The sequence below is a fragment of the Trichomycterus rosablanca genome, chromosome 5 (genome assembly GCF_030014385.1).
Source record: "Trichomycterus rosablanca isolate fTriRos1 chromosome 5, fTriRos1.hap1, whole genome shotgun sequence".
NCBI classification, from domain to species: Eukaryota; Metazoa; Chordata; class Actinopteri; order Siluriformes; family Trichomycteridae; genus Trichomycterus; species Trichomycterus rosablanca.
The window spans coordinates 35,235,064-35,262,674 of NC_085992.1; the positions used below are offsets into that span (position 1 = coordinate 35,235,064).

At 39.6% G+C, this 27,611-nt stretch overlaps 1 protein-coding gene across 1 annotated transcript; it reads left to right on the forward strand.

Annotated features, from left to right (window-relative positions):
• On the forward strand, positions 1 to 27,611 carry lzts2a (leucine zipper, putative tumor suppressor 2a). Its single transcript, XM_062995108.1, has 5 exons — positions 1 to 93; positions 20,193 to 20,717; positions 23,914 to 24,486; positions 24,733 to 25,002; positions 26,478 to 27,611. Exons 2-5 carry the CDS (start codon positions 20,211 to 20,213, stop codon positions 27,243 to 27,245), a joined length of 2,118 nt encoding a protein of 705 aa, XP_062851178.1. The 5' UTR covers positions 1 to 93; positions 20,193 to 20,210; the 3' UTR covers positions 27,246 to 27,611.

Sequence of the window (27,611 nt, forward strand, 5' to 3'; positions counted from 1 at the left end):
GAATGACCAGGCGTTTGTGGTGTTAGTTTTTTTTTTTTTAGGACAAACACAAACAACAGAGACACAACTGAGCTGCCATGAGGAACACTATGGGTATGTGCAAGATACTATACCACCATACTCAAACTCATACACACAGATCAGGTTACCACTGATGTTTTGGACACAAAGCCTTGAGTGCTTTGAAGTGATTCACATAAATGATTAACTTTCGGAATCTACAGAGGTGGGGTAGACATGAGACAATAAAGAAATGCAGAAAAGCATTAGCAGACCAGAGTTTACCAGCCGGTGTTTATTACAGTAAAACAAAAGTACAGTCCAACTTATATCGATGTAAGATATTCAAATAGTAGTTATTAAGGTGTGATTGTTTATCTTCCATTTAGCTAGGGGTCAGCTGTGATGACAAAGTGAGCAATAATTAAGGACAAAATTTTTAATTAAACTCCAGGTGTTTGAGGTGTTAAACATAAACACTGTATGTGTATGTGTGTTCTGTGGTTCATGTGTTTGTTGTCTGACTGAACGTTGTTTGTGTGTATGAGTGACTAATGTTGGATTGTGACTCTTGCGTCTGGTCTCTTGGTGAAGCTATCATGAGTCTTACTCATTTGTGATATTAGTTGATCTCTGGCTGAATATGTGGCAGTGTTGAGTGATAGGCTTATATTGCTGGGGAAGGTAAATGTGATTCTATAGAACGTATTGTGTAATTCTGGCAGATGTTGGGGTATTTTGATTCAACACACACGTTAAAACACACATTTAGCCTATAACAGCTGGAAGAATCAGATAATCAAATAACTACACTGTCAGCAGTCACTTGCCAGACAACCTGTTTTATGAGAAGTGTATGAGAAGAGGTAATCAGATCCTAAATGTTTGGCAAGCAGAAAACTACTCTATTAAAGTACGTAATTAACAAACTAACAAAACGGCATTGCATTTGATGGTATGCAGTATATCTTAGTATTATTTAAATCTGTTTAGACAGTCAAGAAAATTCCATCGAACATTTTATGCCATACATTCTCATGTGTACCTGTTTTTAAAAATAATGGCAACCCACAACCATATATTTACATTTACATTTTCGGCATTTAGCAGACGCTTTTATCCAACACGACTAACAGTTATAACTGAACACAGTTTTGAGCAGATGAGGGTTAAGGGCTTGCTCAGGGGCCCAACAGTGGCAACTTGGCAGTGGTGGGGCTTGAACCGGCAACCTTCTGATTACTACTCCAGTACCTTAACCACTGAGCTATCACTGCCCTATATATTATATTAATATAAGGAAAAATAACTAGACTTTAGAGCAGTTTTATTCATTTTGGAATGCTGTCACTGACACACTGTTTTTCAAAATATGGCAACCCAGAACAATATATGTTAGTATAAGGAAAATGAGTACTGGACTTTAGAACAGTTTTATTCTTCTTGGAATGCTGTCATTGACACTCTGATTGGTTTGAAGTGGGATGTTGGAGTATTCTTTACAACAAATGACTTTTATTTCTTTGATGGATCAGGGAGTTGGAAAAGTTCTGTGTTGTTCAGATTGGTAATTATGGCGGCAATGGAAAGTGCATGACTTTCTGGTGTTCACCAAACAATTCTGGAAAAATTCCGCTGTATAAATGGTGGTATTTACCCTGGAATTTAAAAACATTGTCTGCCCATTTCTGGATCATCCATAGCACTTAACAGCAGCAGACCTGGGATTGAAAACATCATTTGATTCATCAGGCCACACTGCTCTCCCTTCTTAATTTTTTTATGCAACAGCTGTTTATAAAGGTTTTTGAATTTAGCCCTGCCATGAATATGTTAAGCTGCTGTACATTTTTTTTAATTAAAAATGCTTTACATAGTTGCTTATTTAATTCTGTGATTGTTTTTTTGCCTGCACTTTTGAAATCTTTAGCATATATGCTCCCACATCCAGATTGAATGGATGATTCTTACTACAGAGGGGAGCAAAAATGTATACTTGCTTTAACAGATGTTATCTATGCATTTTTCTGAAGTGTATTATGTGTAGTATGATGTTCAAAGGTGACTTACACCGATCAGCCATAACATTTAAACCACCTCCTGGTTTCTACACACACTGTCCATTTTATCAGCTCCACTTACCATATAGAAGCACTTTATAGTTCTACAATTACTGACTGTAGTCTATCTATTTCTCAAAAAAATTTTTAGCCTGCTAGCACAAGATCACCACAGAGCAGGTATTATTTAGGTGGTGGATCATTCTCAGCGCTGCAGTGACTCTGACATGGTGGTGGTGTGTTAGTGTGTGTTGTGCTGGTATGAGTGGATCAGACACAGCAGCACTGCTGGAGTTTTTAAATACCATGTCCACTCACTGTCCACTCTATTAGACACTCCTACCTAGTTGGTTCACCTTGTAGATGTAAAGTCAGATACGATTGCTTATCTATTGCTGCCGTTTTAGTTGGTCATCTTCTAGACCTTCATCAGTGGTCACAGGACGCTGCCCACGGGGTGCTGTTGGCTGGATATTTTTGGTTGGTGGACTATTCTCAGTCTAGCAGTGATAGTGAGGTGTTTAAAAACTCCATCAGCATTGCTGTGTCTGATGCACTCATACCAGCACAACACACACTAACACACTGCCACCATGTCAATGTCACTGCAGTGCTGAGAATGATCCACCACCCAAATAATACCTACTCTGTAGTGGTCCTGTGGGGGTCCTGACCATTGAAGAACAGGGTGAAAGCAGGCTAAAAAGTATGGAGAGAAACAGAGGGACTACAGTCAGTAATTGTAGAACTACAAAGTGCTTCTATATGGTAAGTGGAGCTGATAAAATGGACAGTGAGTGTAGAAACAAGGAGGTGGTCATAATGTTATGCCTGATCGGTGTATATTCATTCATTCATGACTATATACATTTAGTATTACAAATAACTTTTTCTTTTCTTGAAATGTGTATACATTTGCACTTCATAATGCCAAATGAATTAAGGAAGATGATGATGATTTTGCACTTTGTAATGGTGTATGATGTACCAATACCTAACTTCTGTTTTCAAGGAATTATTTAGAGAAAGTCTTTTTTTTTTACCCAAACAGTACAAATCTATCAGTATAAAGTTTACCACTGTGTTCCATAAAAGTTGAAGATCTATAGTTTGTGGTCTGACTCAGCTTAATGGTAGACCTGTATGCAGTCTGAGTCTAAAATAGCATAGACTGTTACAGAAGCCTGCTAAGATTGCTATAACCAGATGAGCTCTCCGGAAGAAGATGCCTGCGTCACTGAGATGGAAAATAATAGATGTGCTAAGTCTTCTAAAGATTACTAATGCACTCCTCTTGCCTTTTGGTTTTTTTTTCAGTTTGGTTTGCTTTACAGCTTTGCTAAACTTCAATCTTAAGTCTGAGCACAGTAAGGAGGTTATGCAGTGTGCTTTTAAATAACTCTGTTTTGGATGGAAGTTTATGTAGCATAGTGAGAGGCATTTTTGTTGGGAAAAATAGATTTCACTTCTTGAATATGATTAGTTTTACATGATGTCTTGGGATAAGTGTTGGCAGAGTATTTATTTATTTATTTATTTATTTTATTTTTTTTATTTTTTTTCCCACTTTTTTCCCCCCAATTTTTATCCCTATTCTAGTCATGTCCAATTACCCTGATTGTGTCCTCTATACTGATTCAACCCTTTGCCGCTGACTGAGGACGCCACTCAACTGACTTGCGCCCCCTTCGGCACGCAATCAGTACAGCCTGCATTTTTCACCTGCATGAGCTGAGTTCATACACCGAGAGACACTGTGCACGGAGGGTCACACCCCCCTCAATGTTATTCCTCAGCCCTGTGCAGGCACCGTCAGTCAACCAGCAGGGGCCGCAGTTGTACCAGTTATGAGGACCTATGCTCCGACTCTACCCCTAAGCCCGTGAACAACAGCCAAATGTTGTTCATACTGCCGCCCAACCCAGTCGGAAAGGTAGAGCTGAGTTTCGATACGATGCATCTAGAAACCCAACTCTGGTGCGCTAGCGTACTTTTACCGCTGCGCCACCTGAGCGGCTGGATTGGCAGAGTATCTTGATGATTTTCAGTCCTGTCCTAATCTGTTGTTAGTCATTTTTATAGACTTCAGGTTCTTGCATCTAAAGACTATGCCTTTTCTACTTCTTAATAGTGACCTTAAAATAAACAGTATCATGTCCTTTGCTAATTGTAGCATGGTGTTATGAGTTTACTGCCTGTTGCATTTGTGTGAAAATGTCTGGCTGTCAATTATCTGCCAGCTAAATTGGAGCAATCTACACTAATAGCTGTATTCAGGCTGGATTTGGTTGTGACAGTGTAGCAGCTTGAGTTGAGATTGCTCTGGAAGGTAAATGTGATTTAACTGAACTGTTAATATGGTAAAAGTGGTATATTGTAATCATATGTGGCTGAAATAAGGTAGTTCCTCCAGTATAAACTTGGTTTTGGTTTGGTATCCACAGTAGACTGTAGAAATGTGCATTTCCATATGTGTCTTAATACTATTTCTGTTGGACATGTTAGAATCTTAAACAACAATCATTATATAGCAGATAAACAACTGCATTGAAAATACTAAGGCTTTAAAGATTGACTTAAACTCTATGTGGACTGGATTAGTTTTGTATTAGGTGTAGGAAAATCTATTTTCCTCAGCAGAGAATCTGTTATTAGTTTCCTGCACAACTTCACCATGGCAGTAACTGTTGTACCTTTTGGTGTCTGGAACGATTATTCGGCTTTTATCTATTATAAAGTGTTAAAATACTGCCTGCTGAGTAATCATGTCTAAAGTCTCAGGTGAAATATAGACAGTGTTTAATAGGACTTTCAGCTTGGCTTGTTCTGGCAAACACGCAGCCTACAGATATATTATGGACAGACAAGCCCTGCGACAAGCAGTTACAATTATGTTAGTTTGGAGTAAAGATAGAAAATGTTTTGTTGAAGGATTGTTGAAGGATTACAGGGCCACATTCACAACCTTTACCACAGGGAAGTGTTAACTCAGTTGTAAGGCACTGGACTAGTAATTAGAAGATTGCTGGTTCAAGCCCCACCACCACCAAATTGTTGCTTTTGCGCCCCTAAGCAAGGCGCTTAACCCTTAATTGCTCGACTTGTATTCAGTCGTAATTGTAAGTCGCTTAAGTCGCGGATAAATGTATCTTCTAAATACCCTTAAATGTAAATGAATGTTGAAGTCAGCTAGGCTAGGAAATTTAGGACACTTTGTTTCTACTTAATTAAAGTGTGGGAATAAAACTTAAAGGAAAACGTTAATAATGCTTGTGGGAAACTGTGTGCTTCACATGGAACATTTTGATTTGGTGGTGAAGTGTACATCATATATTTTGTTTTGGTGGTGAAGAATAGACGGCACCATTTCTGTAACTTTGTGAGCTCCAATTCAATTTAATTGTAGCTTTGTCTGGTTTCCTGTATTCTCATCCCGTCTTGTTCTCTGACCATTATGTCTCTTTACATTTCTTACTTGTATTATTATTTTTTAATTTTATTTCTATGCAGAAGAAAGCATTACCTGTGTGTGTGTGTGTGTGTGTGTGTGTGTGTGTGTGAATAAAGACAGAAAGAAGCTCTTAGGTCTGTGCTTGACTCAGCTAGATGTGCAGAATCAGAACTTTCCATGCTATACATTTACTCTGTCTGAGCTCGCGTGGAATCTTAAGTGATGACCCAGCCATCGTCCACAGCCTCTCTTGGCTTTTTTTTTGCTGTGGTTCATTTATGTGTTCTTAAACTGCAAGTGTTTTTCCAACTGTCTGAGGCTTTTGCATACTTCACTGCATTTGCGATTTTTAAATTATTTATCCAGGCTAAAATAGATGGATTTAAGTTGTGTTGGTTATTTAAACTGTGGTGTCGTTGGGTCCTCTTTACTGTGGTACGTTTTTGACTTATATTTATTTATGTGCCCCACACCAAACCTGACTGTGTAAATGAATTGTGATTCAGTTATAATACAGTTCATGCTGTTGAGGCAAGCCCTTAGCTTAGGTTCAGTAGTTAAATTAAGCAATTTAAATCTTTTTTTTCCCTTCCATTTAAGAAGGCTTTTCTATTACACAGCAGCTACCAGCCTGTGAGGTTAAGGGCTAGCACCTGCTTCCTCAGAGACATATAAAGAAAGCCAAAAATAGTTGACCACCATTCAAGACTTTGATCCACAGTGCACACATCTTAAGTAAACAAGCCAAGTCTTTTTGTCTTAGTTTAGATCAGATGCACCATAATTCATTTCCCCCTCTGTGCAGTTTATATCTTACAAATGGTGATATTTATTTTTACTGCACTGTTCTTACCTGGGAGACATGACTTTACACTTAACTAATGTATCAGGTGATGTTGAGTCATGTGGACATTTTTTTTTTACAAATGATTTCCTGCAGGCTGTGTTCCAAACCATATCCTATGTGCTACAAATGTGCTAATTAGAAATACTAATATTCTACAATTTAAAACACAGCCACTTTAAAAGCCATTCTAACTTATAACTTTGTCTTCAGTAGGCATACATTGGCTCATACCATTCAAACTGAGTTTGTTTTTACACACACCTTTAAGTCAAAATTACCCAATTGGTGCTCCAGATTTCAACTGTTTTTTTAAATAATTAGAGTAAAAGTCCAGCTGTGTATCTATGCACTGACAATGTATGTCTCATGAGCTTACAGAAGCCTAATTATTTGTCTGTCTGATTGACAGGAGACACAGGAATGTTGTGTCTTAAATTCACATATCACGGCCAGTCATGCTCTCCTAGGCTGCTATTGTTACGGCTTACGTTTGTGATTGTCCTCTAATAACATTAACATTCTTTTGTCCACCATTATGCTTATCTCTGGTAATAATAGTCAGATTTAAACGGCCTGTTGCTTTTCTTATTGTGGCTGATATCTATTACAGTCATAAATGCTGCGCACTGACCCATCCAAATTATTTTGAAAGCCCTGTGTTGAAAGAGAGCATTCCTTTGCCTCATTATACTCCCATCACTGGCATCTCCACAGAATGACCACTCAGCACTCAGGCAAGTATTACCACAGTGGCGTGACCACAGTTCTCCTCTAGCTCGTCTAATTCCCAGGGTCGGCCTGTCTGACTGCTGGCTTTGGATAAATAATTATTAGGGTCGGAAATTTGTACTGTGGCATTCCGACGAGTCAGTTGGCTTCTTTTGGCTTTAAGTTTGGCCCTCTGACTCCCATAGGCTTGTTTTAACATTGTATAATTTTCTGCTGCTTCCACACACTAGCAGAACTGCAGAGTTAGCAGTAATACATCCGGAGATCTATTTTATCATGTCGGTCTCGGTTTTACAACTTGTGTTATAAGCAGGACCATTGTGCTTGCTAAGGTGCTAGGGTTTATAGATGAGTGAGAAATCATTTAAAGGATATTACGATTTTCCTAGCAATTGTTTGAATCCACAATCACATCCTAATCTTGAACCTACTCAAAAAAGGTTGTGTTTGACCTGCAGCAAACATCCAGAGTGTTTGTAGGACAGTTTTGTAGCCACTCTAGCATTCTCCTCTTGGCAAATGCTTTCAGATGCTAAAAAGGCTGCTTACCCCTGTCATCCTGTAACCTTTCTTCTCTTGTCCATAGTTGTCCTACTTGTTTTCTTTCATTCCAGTGGCAGTGTCCCTCTTAAACATTCTAACCCTCTTTCCATTAACTCTAATGTAATTAGAGAGCCAGTGAACTTTTTTTCATGAACTGAGCTGAATTATTTATTCAGTAGATGTGGGATAAGACAGTGTGAGATGTTTTTATTGATGCTAGCTTTTTTATTCTGACTGTATAAATAAACAACCACACAGTATGGACAACAGTGCATGGACACTACTTCTAACTATTGAGTTTTAGGTGTTTGATTCCATACTATTAACTATTACTATCAAAGATTATAAATCAAATACACTGAAGTTTTACATTTACAGTGTGTAAAATATTATCAGAATATTGTTATTTTTGATTTATTCTGCTTTTAAAATGTTCCATTTACTTAAATAATTCAATATATTGCATCTTGATTCTAGCAAATAAGCTTCAGACGCAGCACCACCACACTAAAGATAAGGATCATCGTGAACTCAGAATAAATAAACTAACATATGAATATTTAATATTTGTGAGTACGAAGTGTACTTTTACTCACCAGTTCTTTAGTGCATTCAGCTGTGGTTTATTACTGTGTCTTAAGCTGTCAGTTCCAGCATGTGGAGTTTAAATAGATTATTATTTTCAAGATGCAGTCAATATAAATAAAAATGCAGTGCTCCTTACATTGACTTTGACTTTTATTTGATTGCAGACAGTTTGAACCCAAGATATTTCATGTTTTGTCTGCTCAACATTATTTTACGTTTCATTTCGTGTTAATATACCTCCATTCCTGCATTTCAGGCCTGCAACACATTCCAAAAAAAGTTGGGGCGGGGGCAATTTAGGGCTAGTAATGAGGTGAAAAAACTAAATAATGATGTGATTCCAAACAGGTGATGTCAACAGGTGATTGTAATCATGGTTTGGTACAAAAGCAGCATCCAGGAAAGGATGAACAAAGATGATCAGAGGATCTCCAGTTTGTCAACAAATGTGTGAGAAAATGATTGTAATGTTTAAAAACAATGTACCTCAAAGAAATATTGGAAGGGATTTGCATATTGCTCCCTCTACAGTGCATAATATTGTTAAACGATTCAAGGAATCGTGCAGAATTTCAGTGCATAGGCCAAGGGTGCAAGCTTAAGCTGAACGGCCGTGATCTTCGATTCCTCAGACAGCACTGCATCAAGAACCGCCACTCAACAATAGCTGATATAACCACATGGGTGAGGGATTACTCTGGCAAACCTTTGTCAAGCACTACAATACAGAGTTACATGCACAAATGCCACTTAAAACTTTACTGTGCAAAAAAGAAGTCTTATGTTACCATGTCCAGAAGCAGCGTCAACTTCTCTAGGCTCGGAGGCATTTAGGCTGGAACATCACACAGTGGAATTGTGTATTACATTTACATTTACATTTTCGGCATTTAGCAGACGCCTTTATCCAAAGCGACTTACATTACAGTTACAGTCTGAGCAATTGACGGTTAAGGGCCTTGCTCAAGGGCCCAGCAGCAGCAACCTGGCAGTGGTGGTGCTTGAACCAGCGACCTTCTGGTTACTAGTCCAGTACCTTACCCACTAGGCTATGGCTTGCCCATTCCAGGTATTTTTTGGAAAAAATGGACACTGTGTGCTCCAGACCAAAGATGAAAAGGACCATCCAGACTGTTATCAGCAACAAGTCCAAAAGCCAGGGTCTGTCATGGTATGGGGCTGTGTCAGCACCCTTGGCAAAGGTCATCTACACTTCTGTGATGGCAGCATTAATGCAGAAAAGTACATTGAGATCTTAGAGCATATTAATATGCTCTAATATATTAACACAATCATTTCTGTAGAGATTTCTGTTGATTTCTGTCTGTTGAGACTAGAATTAATTTAGACATTTGTTTGTGTGTCAAATTCTTTCCACTAAGCCGGAATCACTGAGGGCAGGGCAAGAAATACATCCATCGCAAAGCATTACACACTTCAACATCACACAATTCACCAGAATAGTTCCAGCTTGGGCACCAGCACTAAAACCAGCACTTGAACCTCGTGTGTGGGAAAGTCAGTGTCATACTTACACTATCCTCTGTGTGTGTGTGTGTGTTTGTGTGTGTGTGTGACTTACTAGATCCTCTGTCTTTTACTATGATTGTCTCTTACTCTCTGTCTTTTGTGTTTTTTACCCCCCCGGTTACACATATGTAGTTATCAAGTGCCATGGAAAACCCCCCATACTGCCAAAAGCTAAAAGGTCACCAAAGCAACAGTGAGGTAATGTTGAGAAAACACAGTTAACCAAGCAACTTGGTTCTACAGACAGTCTTTTAATTTGATCCAGAGTTTCATCAAAGTACAGGAATAGCAGTCTTCTTTTAGACTGTTTTGTCTAGAGCTCATGAGATCTGAGGTTTCAGTGAATTCTGATGAGTTTAAATGTGCTTTAATGTGAGAGAACAGACTCAGAGTTTTGCCCTTTAGATTTCATTGTTGAGAAAATCCAGTATTTCACCATCATTTCATTATTTTCTGGTTTGTTAGGAAATAATCTCTGAATGTCGTCTGTATGAAAGTTTGGCATGTGTCTTAGTGTCCATAAAGGTTTTCTCCTGGGTGTGACTTGTTGTGAGGGCATGGGTAAATGTGTGTTGCCCTGGTATTTTCAAGTAGCATTGGACCCACTGTGGCCCTGATCAGGCTAGTGGTTATTGAGAATGAATTAATGAAGCCCTAAGGATTGATTTGGAACTGGAAAACGTATTAACACATGCTGTTGCTTTTTTCATTATTCTAAGGTACAACTTTCAATTGTTATGTTTGGTTTAGTATGTTACCAGGGAACTCTGGAGATTTTCCAGGAGTGTGTCAGTTTCCTTTTGTTGGAAGAACTGGTGGTGTTTTAATGCACTGAGAAGTATTTGAAAGTTAACACATTATATAATACTTTGAGAAAAGTGTCACATATGAGAACATGTTTTTTTAAGATGCAGTGTTAATTTGGTTGAAAATAATAAAGTAATAAAAATAAAACATGCAGTGGTGAGGCAGAACACTTACTGCTGAATTGACTACAGTGAATTGCACCACTGAATTGGTACAGTGGCTGAACAGAATCAGAATCAAATTTGTAGTGTATTGATGGAGCTATCACACTAAAAGATGTGAAAAAATGATACAAAATTAAATAATCACCCTGGACAAGATTCAATAAGAGACATTAAGGCATGTGAGCATTAAGGGATGAGTGCTGTAAAGTGTGAGCTACACAAAAGCTCAAAGATTCCAAAACAGCAATGAGTGAGTAAGGAATCGGCTCACTTAATGAATCAAACCAAAAACAAACAAGCTATGGAGCAAAAGCACAAGGTGGAACTGTGACCAGTGGGCACTTAGCTGTTAAGGTACTGGACTAGTAGTCAGAAGGTTTCAGGTTCAAGCTCCACCATTCTAAGTTTCAATTGAGCAAGGCCCTTTACCCTCAATTGCTTGAAATGTATTCAGTCATAAAAGCATCTGCTAAATGCTGCAAATGTAAATGTAACTGTGACCAGGACCAGTGCACTAGCTACTCGGTTCACCACCACTGAGACCCGATAATAGTCTGATGCTTCTTCCTCAACCCTAACAAGAGAAAAAACAGTAGTAGAGGGAGTTGGATGGCTGAACTGATTCCAGGAGTGAATCCAAGGTAGCAAAACGGAGATCCGATAAAGCAAAAGGGGGGAACTGGCAGGGTCAGCGGTGAAATAAAGACTGTGAAGCTCACCCCTGGGATGTGTAGTCCTTTTAGAACTAAAAAAAAAAAAAAAATTATTGACAAGTAAAACAGTAACTATAAAAATGCACAATTTACAAAACGTAATGACATTTTCTTACCAAATAAACGTTCGAAACAGTTTGGCAAGCGTGAAGCTTATCTTTGTGCAGCCTGTTCAGATATTATTAGAGAGAATTGCTCATTATGTTTGTGTAAAAATCCAAGGATGTCCCTAGATAGTGCTTCTATCGTGTAGTGAGGGACAATAGGCATGCAGCTGGCAGGAAGGCATGCAGCTGGCAGGAGAGGGTCAGTGCTGCATGTCCAGTAGGAGCTTGCTGGTCGTGGGGTGGGGTTGGGGTTACTGTTGTACAAATAGGACAGGACACAGATTCATATCGCTTCCTCTTACAGATTTACACCATACACCTGCTTTGCCTAACAGTGGGGAGTATGAGAGGAGAATTAAGATGAGAGAACAACCAAGTTGTTTTTGTAGAAAGCAAAAATAATGCGTGTTTGGTGGGAAATTCTCTAGACAAAAAATAGAAGTAGGAGAAACGATATAAGGATGTGTGGCTTGCAGGAAAACACAGCCAGGTGTGGAAGCAAACGGTAAATGGTTTGAGCATATAAAACATCAGAAGGCTAAACTAATTATTAAAGAATTTGGTTAAAAGAATTGGACTTTTTCGGCATTTAGCAGACGCTCTTATACAGAGCGACTTACAGAAGTGTTTTCACACTTAACTTTTCCTCACTCTAATAGTAGTAGTAGTATTTTTGACAGATAGTATAGAAGATAAGTGCATGTTAGTTCTTAACTTAAGTGTTTAGTAAAGAGGTGGGTCTTTAATCGTCTTTTGGAGGTGGTGAGAAACTCAGATGTATGAATGGACAGGGGGAGGTGATTCCACTTGTATGCTAGTCCAGAGAATCATGTGTAAATGTATTTCAATGTATAAATCTCAAAATCAAATAAATGTGGTTTTAAGTACCACTAAGAACACTGCAACGTTCTTAATTTAAAACACCACAATAAAAAATGTAGTTAATATTGGCTCATTGGCTAATTCTAAGCTTGACAGTGTATAGTTTATTGTATACAATTGATTCTGCATTCTCACAATCACAATGTGATTAGTTTTGAAGCCCTTTCAAGTGTAGCTTCTTTGTAGCTATTTATAGGCATATGTTGTCCTCATAATAATAAGATTATGTAACAGTATTGTTTATCCTTTTACCAAAAGAATTTATTTAGAAACCTGTAAAATTCCTGTTGTGTATACTATGGTTACTATTGGGTATATGCATATCCTTTAACTTAAGTATTACACAGGTTGAACAAAATTCTACCCAGTGCTAATAATAAATGTGTGTTAACGCTGACAGTCAACCTTAACAGCATCACTTTCCTCTGGTATGTTTGAGTTGCTTACATAATACTTATGGTATTCAAAATGTTCTTTTCCAATGTTCTCCTGTAGAGACTGGAAACAAATAAAACTCCCCAGCCTTTGATGATGAGTCATCAAAGCAATGAAAGCACCATTGTGATGAATCAAGGTCTTGAGGTGTCTGTTTAGAGAGCAAACACTGCTATGTGTGGGATAGCACACTGTCACTGCCTGTGTTACCATGGGAAGAAGCTTTGAGTATGATCTAATTACACATCAAACGTGCCAACCCAGCAGAAGTGTCTCTGCCCAAATGGGATTAGGGCTGTGGGAATTTCTGCACCTGGGTCTGAAGTTGTGCCGGGTTCTAAGCTTAGCATTGGCATCAGTTCCAGTGAGAAGCTAAGTGGATTCTGGGTGATTCACGCCTCACTACTAATCCCTTCCGGCTGAAGTGATGTTATTAAGACTTATCATGGAAATAATTCCAAGGCTTGCCCTGGTTATCGCTGTGAATTTGATTAGAAACTCCTTCAGTTGCTGCTCTCAGCATTCACTCACTATTGTAACATAAGAAGATGGAGCAGACTGAATTTCCCAATTTAGCTTGCCACACAAGCTTTCGGAGAAAAATGACACTGCAGTGCAAATCTTACATTTTACTAATGATAAATAGGGTTGTGCGCAAACTGAGTTTAGTTTTCTTTATCATAATAGAGCACTTGCTTTAGCTCGATTCTTTCTCCCAAATGAGGTCAGAGTGGGGTGGTTGGATGCCAGATGGAATCCAGGAGCCTGCAGGGAAACACTAAGGATAGCCCATGGAGAGTGCACTGGTTTTGAGTCAGGGTGAGAGTTAGTCTTCAGTTCCTAGGGGTTCTCTAATCTTATTATGCCAAACCCAGTGAGTGTGTTTGGGTAGAGGGGTATGAAAGTGGATAGGGGGCAGGGTGGACTAAGGCCAGAGTTATACTTGTACATTTATGCAAAATGTCTGCCACACACAGTCTGTATTTGCTTGTCTTTGCATTTCCCAATGAACTGTGACCCCTGTACCAGCCCACACACCAGTACACACCCATTATATTTAAGTATATTCTACAAATCAAATGCTTTTTAAAGATTTCTGTACATAAACATCCCATATGCAAACATACCTAATTGCATATTAATCTTCTAGCCTTTACAGGATGAACTGATTTAAGACACGGCTTGTAAGAACATGATGGGAAAACGTTGTTTTGCTGATAACAAGATTAGCCTGAGACAGAGATATGTGGTCAGGGAGGGTGGATCTATTGTGTCAGCTCCATGGGCACTTGTGAGTGGATTGAAACACTGTGGCCTTGGAGCGTAGGTTTTGAAAGGTGGTTGAGTATAAAGAGAGTGAAGTGATCCATGATGGTGTGGTCTGCAATATTTAAGCAGAGGGTCAGAGGTCAGTAAGTGAGTCAAAGTTCAAAGATTTTTACCCGTCTACCACCAGCTCGTAACTGCAGTCAACCTTCAAGATGTGTATATTTCAAATGGCTTAATCCTTGTTTTGCTTTAATTGTGAGTGATTGTAACTGTGAGTTAAATCTAATAACCTTACAATTCAATTTTTGGTTTTGTTATTTAATATCCTGTCTGCTTATGTTAAGTTTAAGTTTACTAGTTACTAGGGCTGTCGTGGTGAAAGAATTTCCCCTTGCGATATTCAGCCCGTCTCAATATCGCGGTATGCGGTAATATCGCCTTTTTTTTTTTTTTTTTTTTTAAATTACTTAATTGATCTGGATTTTAGAGCTATATAAACAAGCTTTATTGTTAGGCTATGATTCGGTATATTATTGCTTTATAATGACAAAGATGAGACAGCTTTAAGACCAATGAAATGCGTGTTTATTGTTAAATACAGAACAGAGCAGGGATGCACGTCTTTTCTCTATTAAAAAAAGGTTTAAATTTAGCTTCTAGCCTAGGCTAGACATACACTGTGAAACGAAAAAAAGTGTTTAGGCTAAAAACGCACATCTAATCAAAATATGGTAAAAAAAAAAATAGAATAAAGAATAAAGTCTGTAAGACCTTAAAGCTGCGTTATCATGCGCGCTAGAAGAACTAACAAGTTCACCTGATGTGGTTCCAGAGAGGATCTGAGTGGGGTAGCGATGTTCCCGACATTACCGATGTTGCAGTAATACACAGAGCAGAGCAAATCTAGCCCGGTTATCGCGCCACTATTAACTATCTATTTAGTAGGTATAATTAACATAATATATACTACATTTTAAGTTATTATTCATTTCAATAAATTTTTATTCAACGAAAAAATACATTAAAATCATTCCAGCAAGCGAACAAGAGAATATTTGCAGGCTGCAATGCCATATTAACCGTCATTACGTTTTTTAGTACGCCATGGCTGTTTAAATATAGTCTAAATTACAAGTATTTATTGAGTGTGAACTCAATTTAATCATTAATAAACTTGCCTATAATTCCTGTTGCCATTGTTTACATTTTAAAACACAAAGCCTGACACTCAGCAGCAACGCATGAGAACAGGTTGCGGGAAAATGACGCTCTTAGCTCATTTTCATTATGAATTTATTTAACATTTATTATGTCCGAATGTAAGCGTATAAAACAAAATGGACCCTGCAAAAAAAAAAAAAAAAAAAAAAAAAAAAAAAAAAAAGAGAAGTAAGAAAGAATATCGCGGTGATGCGGTTGCTTGGCATGCCCTGCGGTTGGCTGGTCTATACCGCGATATTTCAAAATTGCGGTTAGCGCGACAGCCCTACTAGTTACTAGTTGTTAGTGTGTGTTGTGCTGGTATGAGTGGATAAGACACAGCAGCGCTGATGGAGTTTTTAAACACCTCACTGTCACTGCTGGACTGAGAATAGTCCACCAACCAGAAATATATCCAGCCAGCAGTGCCCCATGGGCAGCGTCCTGTGACCACTGATGAAGGTCTAGAAGATGACCAGCTCAAACAGCAGCAATAGATGAGCGTTCGTCTCTTACTTTACTTCTTTTACTTTACTAGGGACAGTGGTAGCCTAGTGAGTAGAGCTTTGGGCTATCAGGCAGAAGATTGGCGGTTCAAATCCAGGCTCTGCTATGCAGCCACTGTTGGGTCCTTGAGCAAGGCCCTTAACCCTGTCTGCTCCAGTGGCGCCGTACGATGGCTGACCCTGCGCTCTGACCCCAGCTTCCAAACAAGCTGGGATATGCGAAGAAAGAATTTCATTGTACTGTACAACTGTATATGTATATATGACAAATAAAGTATATCTTCTTCTACAAGGTGGACCAACTAGGTAGGAGTGTCTAATAGAGTGGACAGTGAGTGGACACGGTATTTAAAAAGCGCTGCTTTGTCTGATCCACTCATACCAGCACAACACACACTAACACACCACCACCATGTCAGTGTCACTGCAGTGCTGAGAATGATCCACCAACTAAATAATACCTACTCTGTGGTTGTTCTTTGGGGGTCCCGACCATTGAAGAACAGGGTGAAAGCAGGATAAAAAAGTATGTAGAGTAACAGATGGACTACAGTCAGTAATATATACTATAGTCAGATGGACTATAGTCAGTTTGTAGAACTACAAAGTGCTTCTATATGGTAAGTGGAGCTGATAAAATGGATGATGTGTGTACCAAGGAGGTGGTTTTAATGTTATGGCTGATCAGTGTATATCTTGACCATCACGATCAGTTCTAGTGTACAGTTTATTTTAGGGATGCACATTTTGTCACAAACTTATTATAAATGATATCCAATCAAAACATTACCAAATTTCATGTCAACAAGATTCATGCTTTATTTATTAAAAATGTTGAACAGTAGCATAAATCCTGAACTGTTTATTATTACAAGACGGGGGCTTCTTAAAGCTTTTTCTGATAGCATCAGTGTAGTTATCAAGTTATTAAGTTATGAAATGAGATTTACCGTTAGACTTGAGCAAAAAGTGGAGTATTCACATTTTTTAGAGAAATACTTTATCACAGATTCACATAAGTTTGATATGTAGTCAGACTCCATGCTAATAAACAACAGCTTAATTCTGTATAAATTAAATAGTTTAAATTAATAATTTATAATTTTAATGTGTAACAAATCAATCATGTAAAATTTAAATGATACAAGCACAGAGGTTTTTTTGTTTGGGTTGCAACTGCAGTGTGCACTTCTGAGAGTGGGTACATCTGTAAACACGATGCATAATTTAATGTAACACTTGCGGCACAAATCAGCACCGTGTTCTGAACTCCCTGTACCACTTGTATCAAGATACAGAGATCTGTATCTTGGCTTAGAATTCTGATGTTGGAAATGATTTGAAATTATTTTTAACCTAACATTTAGCATTAAATAAATACTGACTTATTGCTGCTGAATCGCAGTCTCTCACACACGTGTGAATGATAACTAAGCAGAGGCTGAGCACAGAGACCTCGGAATACTATTGCCTGTGCTTTTACAACCAAAAATGTGAAGTCTAAGAGATGAGCTTAAGCAAATCCTGTAGGCTTACTCATAACCAATGGCCTTAGACCTTACCCTGATCTAATCACCTCATTTAATCACCCTTATCCTTATTTTAAATTTACAGTTTTACATAAATGTACAAATAATATATCCTACCATTCATCTAATTTTCCATGTGTTGTTTTAAATAGATGTACAATAAATCTTTTAGTTCTGTATTGCTAATCCGCTCATTTTATAATAATTTGGTTAATTACTACACTACAGAGATCCTGTTGTTGCATGACCCTTATTTTGGATTATTTACATAATCTATATTTAGATTATTTCCTCAGAGCAAAATCACTTGCATCCTTAAACACAAAGCTAAAAAAAATCCCCATTACAGAGTGATAGTCTAATTGTAAAGGGCTGAATGATTGACCTCAAGGTCAGGACCTGCAGTTGCCCTCACGCATTGCCCTCTCATATCTAGATCTGTAAATTTAACACCACAGAGCTGGATAGGCAACTGATGTGGCACCTGTTTAATTGGAATGTGTACACAGTCCCGTAATAAACATGAAGGAATCTGAATTCATTGTGTGTGGGGGATTTATAATGTAAAGTAGGTAGGTAGGTAGGTAGGTAGTCGGTGGTAATAAATGTTACAGAAGGATCTGTGTAGGAAATATGATAAATTTGGACAAGAGAGCAGGTGTCTATTTAAATGACTGCACATCTACGCAATGCATCAATGCATGCAGTATCCAAAAATGAGTATAAAATGCTTACTGCTTAGACATATTAATATTTTGATCTTTTATCAGTTGTTTTCAGCTGTGTCTAGTCTCTGGCTGGATGGCACATTTACAATCTGTACTGAAATCTCAAACAGATCTTGAGTGCAAACTTGTCAGGGCTTGTCTCTGAAAGAGTATAAAGCTACATACACGTAATTTGTATGTATGCTGTACGAATGACATAACTATGCTGCTTGCATTTTTTTATTCCATTATCTTCAGGTTTTGTTTTTAACTCTTGGTTTTATATTTGAGGCATATTAAAAGACCTAGTGTAAATATAATCTTTAAAGACTTAATAACAATTTGCTTACAACTGATGACTTCCTTCCTGCATTGTTAAATGAATGGTATGTCTCAGATTGGTGCTGCCTGTTCTCATGATACATGACAAGTCCTCCATCTTTCTCTGGATAATTGTGTTTTAAAGTGTACTAAGTGGATTGCATTTCAAGAGTAATTCAAGCGAGGCTTTATTGTCATTTCAGCTATATAAAAGTACATTTTGAAACTGAAAAACTTTCCTCCAGGACCAGGGTGCAACATAGAACAAAACGTGCAAGACAATACAATATACACAGTAAAGATAAACAACAGTACAATAAATACAAAAAGACATTTTCAAGCTAAAAAAAGAAGTAAATTAGGGAGACAAGACTAGAGACAAGTGTTGGCCAGTAAACAGTAGGTTAGTAAACAGTAGGTTAGGTAAAAAACACATATTCTGATATACGGTTAGCAGCGTAGTGTTTTTAAAGCAGCAGATATTAAAGAGTAAGGTGCAAAAATACAATATTGTGCAAAGTATGCTAGTAGTACAGTCACTAAGTAGTTGTGTATGTGTGTGCATGTGCATGTGTGAGTGAGTATATGTGCATGTATGTTTGAGTGTGTGTGTATGTTCGTATGAGTGTGTATATATAAATATATGTGAGTAATTATGTGTCACAGTGTAGTATGTGAGTGTATGCGTGCGTTAGTTTCATTTTTACACGTCACAGCAGCTAAATATAAATGCTGCATGATTAGCTAAATCTCTATGTACTGTTTTATAGCCAAACGGCTGACACAACCTTCTGCCGGTGTCAATAACTTTATAAACATATGCAGCTTTTCTGTCATTTTGATGTATTCCCTCTTGAGATGTTATGTTGGGATACCTGCAGCATGAAGTAGTATTCTAATAGTGTCATGGATCATCCTGACTTTCTAATGCTCGCTCAGAATACATATGCTTACACCACACAACACAAAGTCATACTGAAAAGACCTTCCCCAAACTGTTGCCACAAACAAAACACTGAAATACAATTAAAAAAACAGTTAAAAATCAATAAAAAATACAATAAAACCTGCGCTTTACATTTACTTCTTTATTGTTTCCCTGTGTATAGAACTTATGAGCAGTTATAATTAAGAGAGTTTTAGTGTTTCGATGTCGTTCTTTTAATACATTAAGTCACATTAAGCTTTTTTTGAACGATAAACGTTTTAGACTCTCTGAAAAGCTGATTCTCACAATTTCTCAGAACCTCGAGCTGTAACACAAGTTTAAAAGTGAAACAGTGGGAAAATCCAGATAAACACAGTTACATGTGGAGCTTTTAGACTGTTATTCCACACAAATGCAGATGCGTCTCATATTCGCACTTTGATGACATTTTACCGCACCACTCAAGCCGAGCACTGAACAAAGCAGCAGTTGCACACACGTTGAGTTTAAGGGTATAAATTTCTTGATGAAGGGTGTTGAGTTTCAAAGATTTTGAGTTTAGGGGATGTTGAGTTACAAGGTACCACTGTATATATACAGTATATTCAGTAAGAAACACAAAGTCCTTAAAATGACTTCCACCTTTTATGTTTCCTTTATTAATAATTGCTGCTTTTTTTTAAATTTAGTGATCAGTTTTAATGAGGTGAAAAAATAAACAATGTTTTAAATGGTTTTAAACTCCTAAAATTTACTCCACACAAATGCTAGCTTAAGTTTGGTTTAAATATAAACAGTTGATCTGTAATCAGATAATACTTTGTTCTTATAATGGTACTTATAGTCTCTCTCTCTTTTCTCTTTTTGTTTCTGCAGACTGTGTGTATTGGCCGTATGGTCACCATGGCTATGGTTCAAGCTTTTCCCATGCCCACTGATGAGTCCAGTGACAATATTCAACGGCGCTGCCCTGTATCACATTTACCACCTGCAGGTACCATGGGTTCAGTCAGCAGCATGATCTCTGGGCGTACATACCAGGAGCGCCACTGCCGTGCTGTCAGCAACTTCAGTGCCAAGCTTCGCAAACCTTTGCCTGCCACCAGCTGCTTTCGGAGTCAGGAGGGTACTCTGCGCAGTGCTAGCTCTCAGGAGGAGCTCATCATCAACCCACCTCCTCTGCCTACCAAGAACAAGTCTGCTAACCCTGTAACCTTTGGGAATGGAAACTACGGGTTTGTGAGTGGCGAGGTGGTAGGTGATTGGAACGATAACCATGTGGCAGTGTGCAGTCCATGTACTGATGCAGAGGAACTGCAAAGGAACCGAGGAACTGTGAACAATGGCAACATTGGGGGCCCTCCACCAAAACTGATTCCGGTCTCAGGCAAGCTGGAAAAAGTGAGTTATACCCGTTCTCAGAAACCACGTTCGCCACATGGTTTTCCTTTCTTAAATCATCATCTATATTAAAGTGAAATATTAATGCTTTTGTAGTCAATTTTTAGCACATTTGTTTATCCTGAATACAAATACCCTGCTGTGGCATTTATTTACTATATTTGGTTCAGCAGCGCCAACGTATTTCATTAAACTAATTCGCTTATACTCTGATAAACAAAGCCTGAAAGAACTGGATGAAAAACAGGAGACAAAACAAAGCAACTGACTCAGTTTTAAATCATGAAAACTAAAACTACTCAATCGAAAATAAACTAGTCCCCTTTTCAAGGTGTATTTCTGCCGTGTAAATATCTAGTGTTTCCAGTACAGACTTGGGTGTATTGTGACATTGATTGGTAAACTAGTTACTAAAAAACTGAAGTACAAAAAGAGGAAATATAATTAAATTGTATGGGCCGCTCAGCGGTAAAACACATTAGCACACCAGAGCTGACATTTCAAACTCATCGTTTCAGCTCAGCTGGGCGGCTACATCAACAACGATTGCCTGTTGTGCATACAGGGTGGGACCCGGAGCCGGGACCTCGGCTGGCTGATTAATGATGTCTGCACATAGTCGAGGAATAATGTGTTGATTAGGGTGTGGCTCTCCATACACAAAGCTGATTGGCATATGAACTCGCCTCGTGCAGGTGAAATGATGCAGTTGGTTACTACACACAAGTCGGAGGGGGCGTGTGTCAGTCTCACGCTCCTCAATCAAGAGTAGAGAGGAAGCGTAGGGCAATCAGGTTATTGGGAGGAAGATTGTGAGAAATGCAGAAAATATTGCATACTAAAAATTAAAGAATATTTTTAAACAGAAAAAAATTTTTTTTTTAAATATATATATATACAGGGGTTGGACAAAATAACTGAAACACCTGGTTTTAGACCACAATAATTTATTAGTATGGTGTAGGGCCTCCTTTTGCGGCCAATACAGCATCAATTCGTCTTGGAAATGACATATACAAGTCCTGCACAGTGGTCAGAGGGATTTTAAGCCATTCTTCTTGCAGGATAGTGGCCAGGTCACTACGTGATGCTGGTGGAGGAAACTGTTTCCTGACTCGCTTCTCCAAAACACCCCAAAGTGGCTCAATAATATTTAGATCTGGTGACTGTGCAGGCCATGGGAGATGTTCAACTTCACTTTCATGTTCATCAAACCAATCTTTCACCAGTCTTGCTGTGTGTATTGGTGCATTGTCATCTTGATACACGGCACCGCCATTGGATGCACATGGTCCTCCAGAATGGTTCGGTAGTCCTTGGCAGTGACGCGCCCATCTAGCACAAGTATTGGGCCAAGGCAATGCCATGATATGGCAGCCCAAACCATCACTGATCCACCCCCATGCTTCACTCTGGGCATGCAACAGTCTGGGTGGTACGCTTCTTTGGGGCTTCTCCACACCGTAACTCTCCCGGATGTGGGGAAAACAGTAAAGGTGGACTCATCAGAGAACAATACATGTTTCACATTGTCCACAGCCCAAGATTTGCGCTCCTTGCACCATTGAAACCGACGTTTGGCATTGGCACGAGTGACCAAAGGTTTGGCTATAGCAGCCCGGCCGTGTATATTGACCCTGTGGAGCTCCCGACGGACAGTTCTGGTGGAAACAGGAGAGTTGAGGTGCACATTTAATTCTGCCGTGATTTGGGCAGCCGTGGTTTTATGTTTTTTGGATACAATCCGGGTTAGCACCCGAACATCCCTTTCAGACAGCTTCCTCTTGCGTCCACAGTTAATCCTGTTGGATGTGGTTTGTCCTTCTTGGTGGTATGCTGACATTACCCTGGATACCGTGGCTCTTGATACATCACAAAGACTTGCTGTCTTGGTCACAGATGCGCCAGCAAGACGTGCACCAACAATTTGTCCTCTTTTGAACTCTGGTATGTCACCCATAATGTTGTGTGCATTGCAATATTTTGAGCAAAACTGTGCTCTTACCCTGCTAATTGAACCTTCACACTCTGCTCTTACTGGTGCAATGTGCAATTAATGAAGATTGGCCACCAGACTGGTCCAATTTAGCCATGAAACCTCCCACACTAAAATGACAGGTGTTTCAGTTATTTTGTCCAACCCCTGTATATATATATACATAAATATATTCTTCCATCTTAATGAAACTAAAGCTAAAAATAAATGTATGTATAAAATGTACACTCCCTGGCCACTTTGTTTGAAAGATGTGTACACCACATTCAGGTAAATAATTCATCAGTCAGTTATGTAAGAGCAAAGCAGTTACCTTATACAGGTCAGTTAATCCACATCAAACATCAGCATGAAGGAAAAAAAAAGAACTGAGAACTGACTTTGACTACTGCATCGTTCTTTGTGCCAGACAGAGTGGTTTAAATATTTCGCTGCTGATCTCATGAGATTTGTACACACAACAGTGTCTATAATAGGATTGGGCACAGATTGGATTCCCCTCCTCCAAGCTAATAATTCACAAAGTTTGAGTCTGCTTTAGTCAAGAGAAATCGATTTAAATGAACAATTCACTGATCAAAGCAAATTTTGGAGGACATTAGAAAAAGAATTATAGAGATGCTTAATCCTGGAAAAGACTTGAGCTCTTTTATGCATGCAAGGGTTTCGCATTGCTACTGCAATTGCGGTCTCTGCTGGCTGGTTGACATCGCCTGCACAGACATGCGGAATAATGGAGATCGTTGTGTTAATCTCTGTACGCCATTCTGATCCCTGTGTGAGTCCGTCTCTTACAGGTGAAAAGAAGCATCTTTATAAGTCTGTCAGTCAGGGTAGGGGTGAAGTATAGGCTAAATGTATTTACATTTACAAATTTCGCCATTTAGCCAACGCTTTTATCCAAAGCGACTTACAGAACTGTGACAGTATATTATCTAAGCAATTGAGAGTTAAGGACCTTGCTTAAGGGCCCACCAGTGGCAACCTGGCAGTATTGGGGTTTGAACCAGTGACCTTTCGATTACTAGTCCAGTACCTTAACCACCAGGCTACAACTGCCCTGTAGATGAACATTTGTCAATAAATAATATAGAAATGCAATTATACATTATTTCTTGCTTATTTAACTAGTTATTATGTAACTAAAGCTAATCTGAATTGTTATGGTTACACATGCTAACTTACTTTTTTAAATTACAGAACATGGAGAAAGTTGTGATACGACCCACGGCCTTCAAGCCTGTAGTGCCCAAAAACCGCAACTCAGTGCAGTACCACTCCCCGCAGACAGGCGGCAGTTTCTCTGAGAGCCAAGGCAGCCTTAACATTTTACTGCCAGGAGGAGGAGGACTGGTAAACAACGAGAAACACAGTTCATATAACAGTGGTCGTAATGCTCGCAGCAGCCATTCATGCAGCACTTCGGACTCTGGCCACAACTCACTGTCCAGCCTGCCCACATACAGCAGCAGCAACACGGCCTATAGCCTGGCACAGAGTGAAGGACTGTCCACAAGTGAGTCCTCAAGACCCACAGGAGGCCATGGACATTCTAACTCAGACAGCGGACGCTCCTCGTCCAGTAAGAGCACAGGCTCGCTGAGCGGGCGTGGACAGCCACAGTCAGACAGTGGATCATGTGGGCGCTCCCCTGCACCTCCGGAGGGGTATGAAACCATTATCCGAGAGCTGGAGGAAAAGCTAAGGGAGAGAGACCTGGAGCTGCAGCAACTAAGAGAAAACCTGGATGAAAATGAGGCGGCCATCTGCCAGGTGAGCATTAACATCAAAATCCAGAAGTGGCTAAATGTAGTTTCTTGACTGCAACCATTTCTAGATGAATATTGAAGTAGTTTCTTAATCAAGTTATAATAATTTGAACATTGAAGGGACCAAATCTACCGGGGTTGTTTATTCGGGGGACAATTTGAGCATATCTGAGTATATGTGGTGGACATCTCCCCTCCCAATGCATATTGTGATTATGGCCCTATGGTTCTTATGGTCTCTGCCTATTAGGTGTATGAGGAGAAGCAAAAGCACTGTGAGCAGGAGATGGAGGACCTCAGGCAGGGCTGTGCAGCCAAGATGAAGCAGGCGCAGCAAAAAGCACAACGAACACAGCAGGTGCTGCAGCTGCAAATCTTCCAGCTGCAACAGGAAAAGAAAAAGCTGCAGGAGGACTTCTCTCAACTGCTACAGGAGCGGGAGACGCTGGAGAAAAGGTGTACCTCCATCGAGAAGCAGCAAAACCAGCTGGGCCCTCGTCTGGAGGAGACAAAGTGGGAGGTGAGCCTAGTAAATCTGTTTTGAGAAAAATCAAAGTTAGCTTAACCCTACCTACATTTACCAGCAGTGATGCAACGCGACAAAGTGACAGGCTGGGGGTGGCAAGGTGGCTCAGTGGGCACTGTCGCCTCTAAGCAAGAGGTTCCTGGGTTCGGTTCCCAGGTGGAGCGGTTTGGGTCCTTTCTGTGTGGAGTTTGCATGTTCTCCCAGTGTCTGTGTGGGTTTCCTCCGGGAGCTCCGGTTTCCTCCCACAGTCCAAAGACATGCAGTCAGGTTAATTGGAGATACAAAATTGTTCATGACTGTGTTTGACATTAAAGACTTGAACTGATGATTCTTGTGCACTGAGTGATTACATGTCCTGTCATGAATGTATCCAAACCGTGTAAAACATGACATTAAAATCCTAATAAAATAAATAAATAAATAAGCGACAAGCTATAATTCATTTTCAATTAGAGCTGGTAATTTCCAGAGTCAGGTGGCAGAGTGAACATTAGAGACACAAATAGGGCGGAGTCGGTGACACAAAACATTGAGCAATGCCTATTAGGAGCAAAGTGATGGGGTGATTACCAATAGGAATTGAGCATTGAGCAGAACTGTATGTTTACTGTATGTGGATGTGCAAACACAGTTGTCTTGTCATGTTGACTGCACAGACAGTGATGGACTATGCAGGGATGAAATTTATAGATGATCCTCTGGGATTTGTACTTTAAGCAGGAACACATCTAATTTGTGGGAAAAACTGGGTGAAAAGAAATCTAATTTGTGATCAAATTGTTTTACTATATGCTCTGTAGATACTAGCCAGTAAAGTACGCTGTACTGTCATGGTATGAGGGATCTTCAAAAAGTTTCTGCACTTTTATATTTTGGTTGGAAACGGTGAGGGCGGGAGGAGAAGTAACTGGTTGTGTCTGAGAGACTGAGAGGGAGCTTATAGTCCTGATTTAGCGCCATCTGATTTCCACCTTTTTGAACTGCTTAAAGAAACTTTAAGGGGAAGACGATTTTCATGTGATGATGATGTGAAAGCAGCGGTGCATTAGTAGCTACGCGCTCAACCAAAAAACGTTTTTTGCTGATGGAATTAAAAAGTTAGTACTACGCTGGGAAAACTGTTTTAAAACTCTTAATAAATAGAGTTTTAAAAAGTGTGGAAACTTTTTTAAAGAACCTTCATATTTGCTTTTTTTATTGCTTGCTGTTAGTTAAACTGTAACCAGCAACCAGTGAATCATACCCACCATGACCCTGAATAAAAAAAATGTTGGTAAAACAGATAGTGAAAGAATAAAATAATTATAGGACTTAGTACCCGTGTTCCAGTCAGCTGCAAATCACAGCAATCAAGTAGATAAAAGACATGTCATATCATGTGTAAGTGGATCTTTGTGGCATTTTTTATAAAGGCTGCATGAGACAGAAAGCCAAAACATTTTTCACATTTTTGTGTTTCTTCGCTGCAGGTGTGTCAGAAGTCGGGTGAGATCTCTCTGCTAAAGCAGCAGTTAAAGGATGTGAAAGCCGACCTGAGTCAGAAATCAGCTGAGATTGTGGCGCTGAAAGTCCAGCTGCGAGAGGCTCACTCTGAGCTGCAGGCCAGCCAGACGTGCTCCCAAGAAGCCCAGGCGGCAGCACGCACTCGCATGCTTGAACTTGAGGTTTGCGAGAACGAGCTACAGAGGCGCAAGAGCGAGGCCGAACTGCTGCGGGAGAAGCTGGGCCGCCTAGAGGAAGAGTCAAGCCGGCTCAGAGTCACGCTGGCATTGCCTTCCAGTAGGAGCCAGTGCATGAGCCTGCCTCTGCCTCAGGGTCGCATCGGAGGTGGTGCAAATCAAGTTCATAATCCTGCTTTCCGCGAAAGGGTAGAACCATCTTTAGCGTATGAAAGTGATGAGAACAAGGCCCAGCGGCAGCAGAGCACGGACAAGCTGCACAGTCTGCGTATGCAGGTGGAGCAACGGCGCACCGAGCTGGTCATGGAAAGGAGGCGTGGTGAGGAACAGCTGGAATCTTTTGAGGGGGAACGGCGAGTCTGGCAGGAGGAAAAGGACAAGGTGATTCGCTACCAGAAACAGCTACAGCAGAACTACATCCAGATGTACCGGCGCAACCGGGAGCTGGAACGTGTGATGAGGGAACTAAGTCTAGAGCTTGAGAACAGGGATATAGAGGAGTTCGACATGCACCACAAAAACATCCACTTTGAAGAAATAACAGCCACGGAGATCTAATTGCTTAAATGACATTCTTATCAAACACTAACTGATGATTAAATGCGCTCTGCACTTCCTTCGAATCTAAGCTGTCTAGCGTAAAACGGAAATCGCCTAAAATTTGACCAGAGTTCACGATCACGCTTATGTCTGGTGCACACTACTACACAAATATCAAAAATGGATGCAGTGTACACCACACAACTCATTTACCTGCTAGTGCTGATGGGGGTTTACACAATCAGTCATTCAGTTACCAAAAATAAATGCAGGAATTGTATAGGTGACAATACACTATATGAAAAATCTAGGTTTAGAGCAGATGCAAGGATAGTGTTTGCATACAGAGCAGAAACAGTCATGTCAGATCTCAGAATATGTACT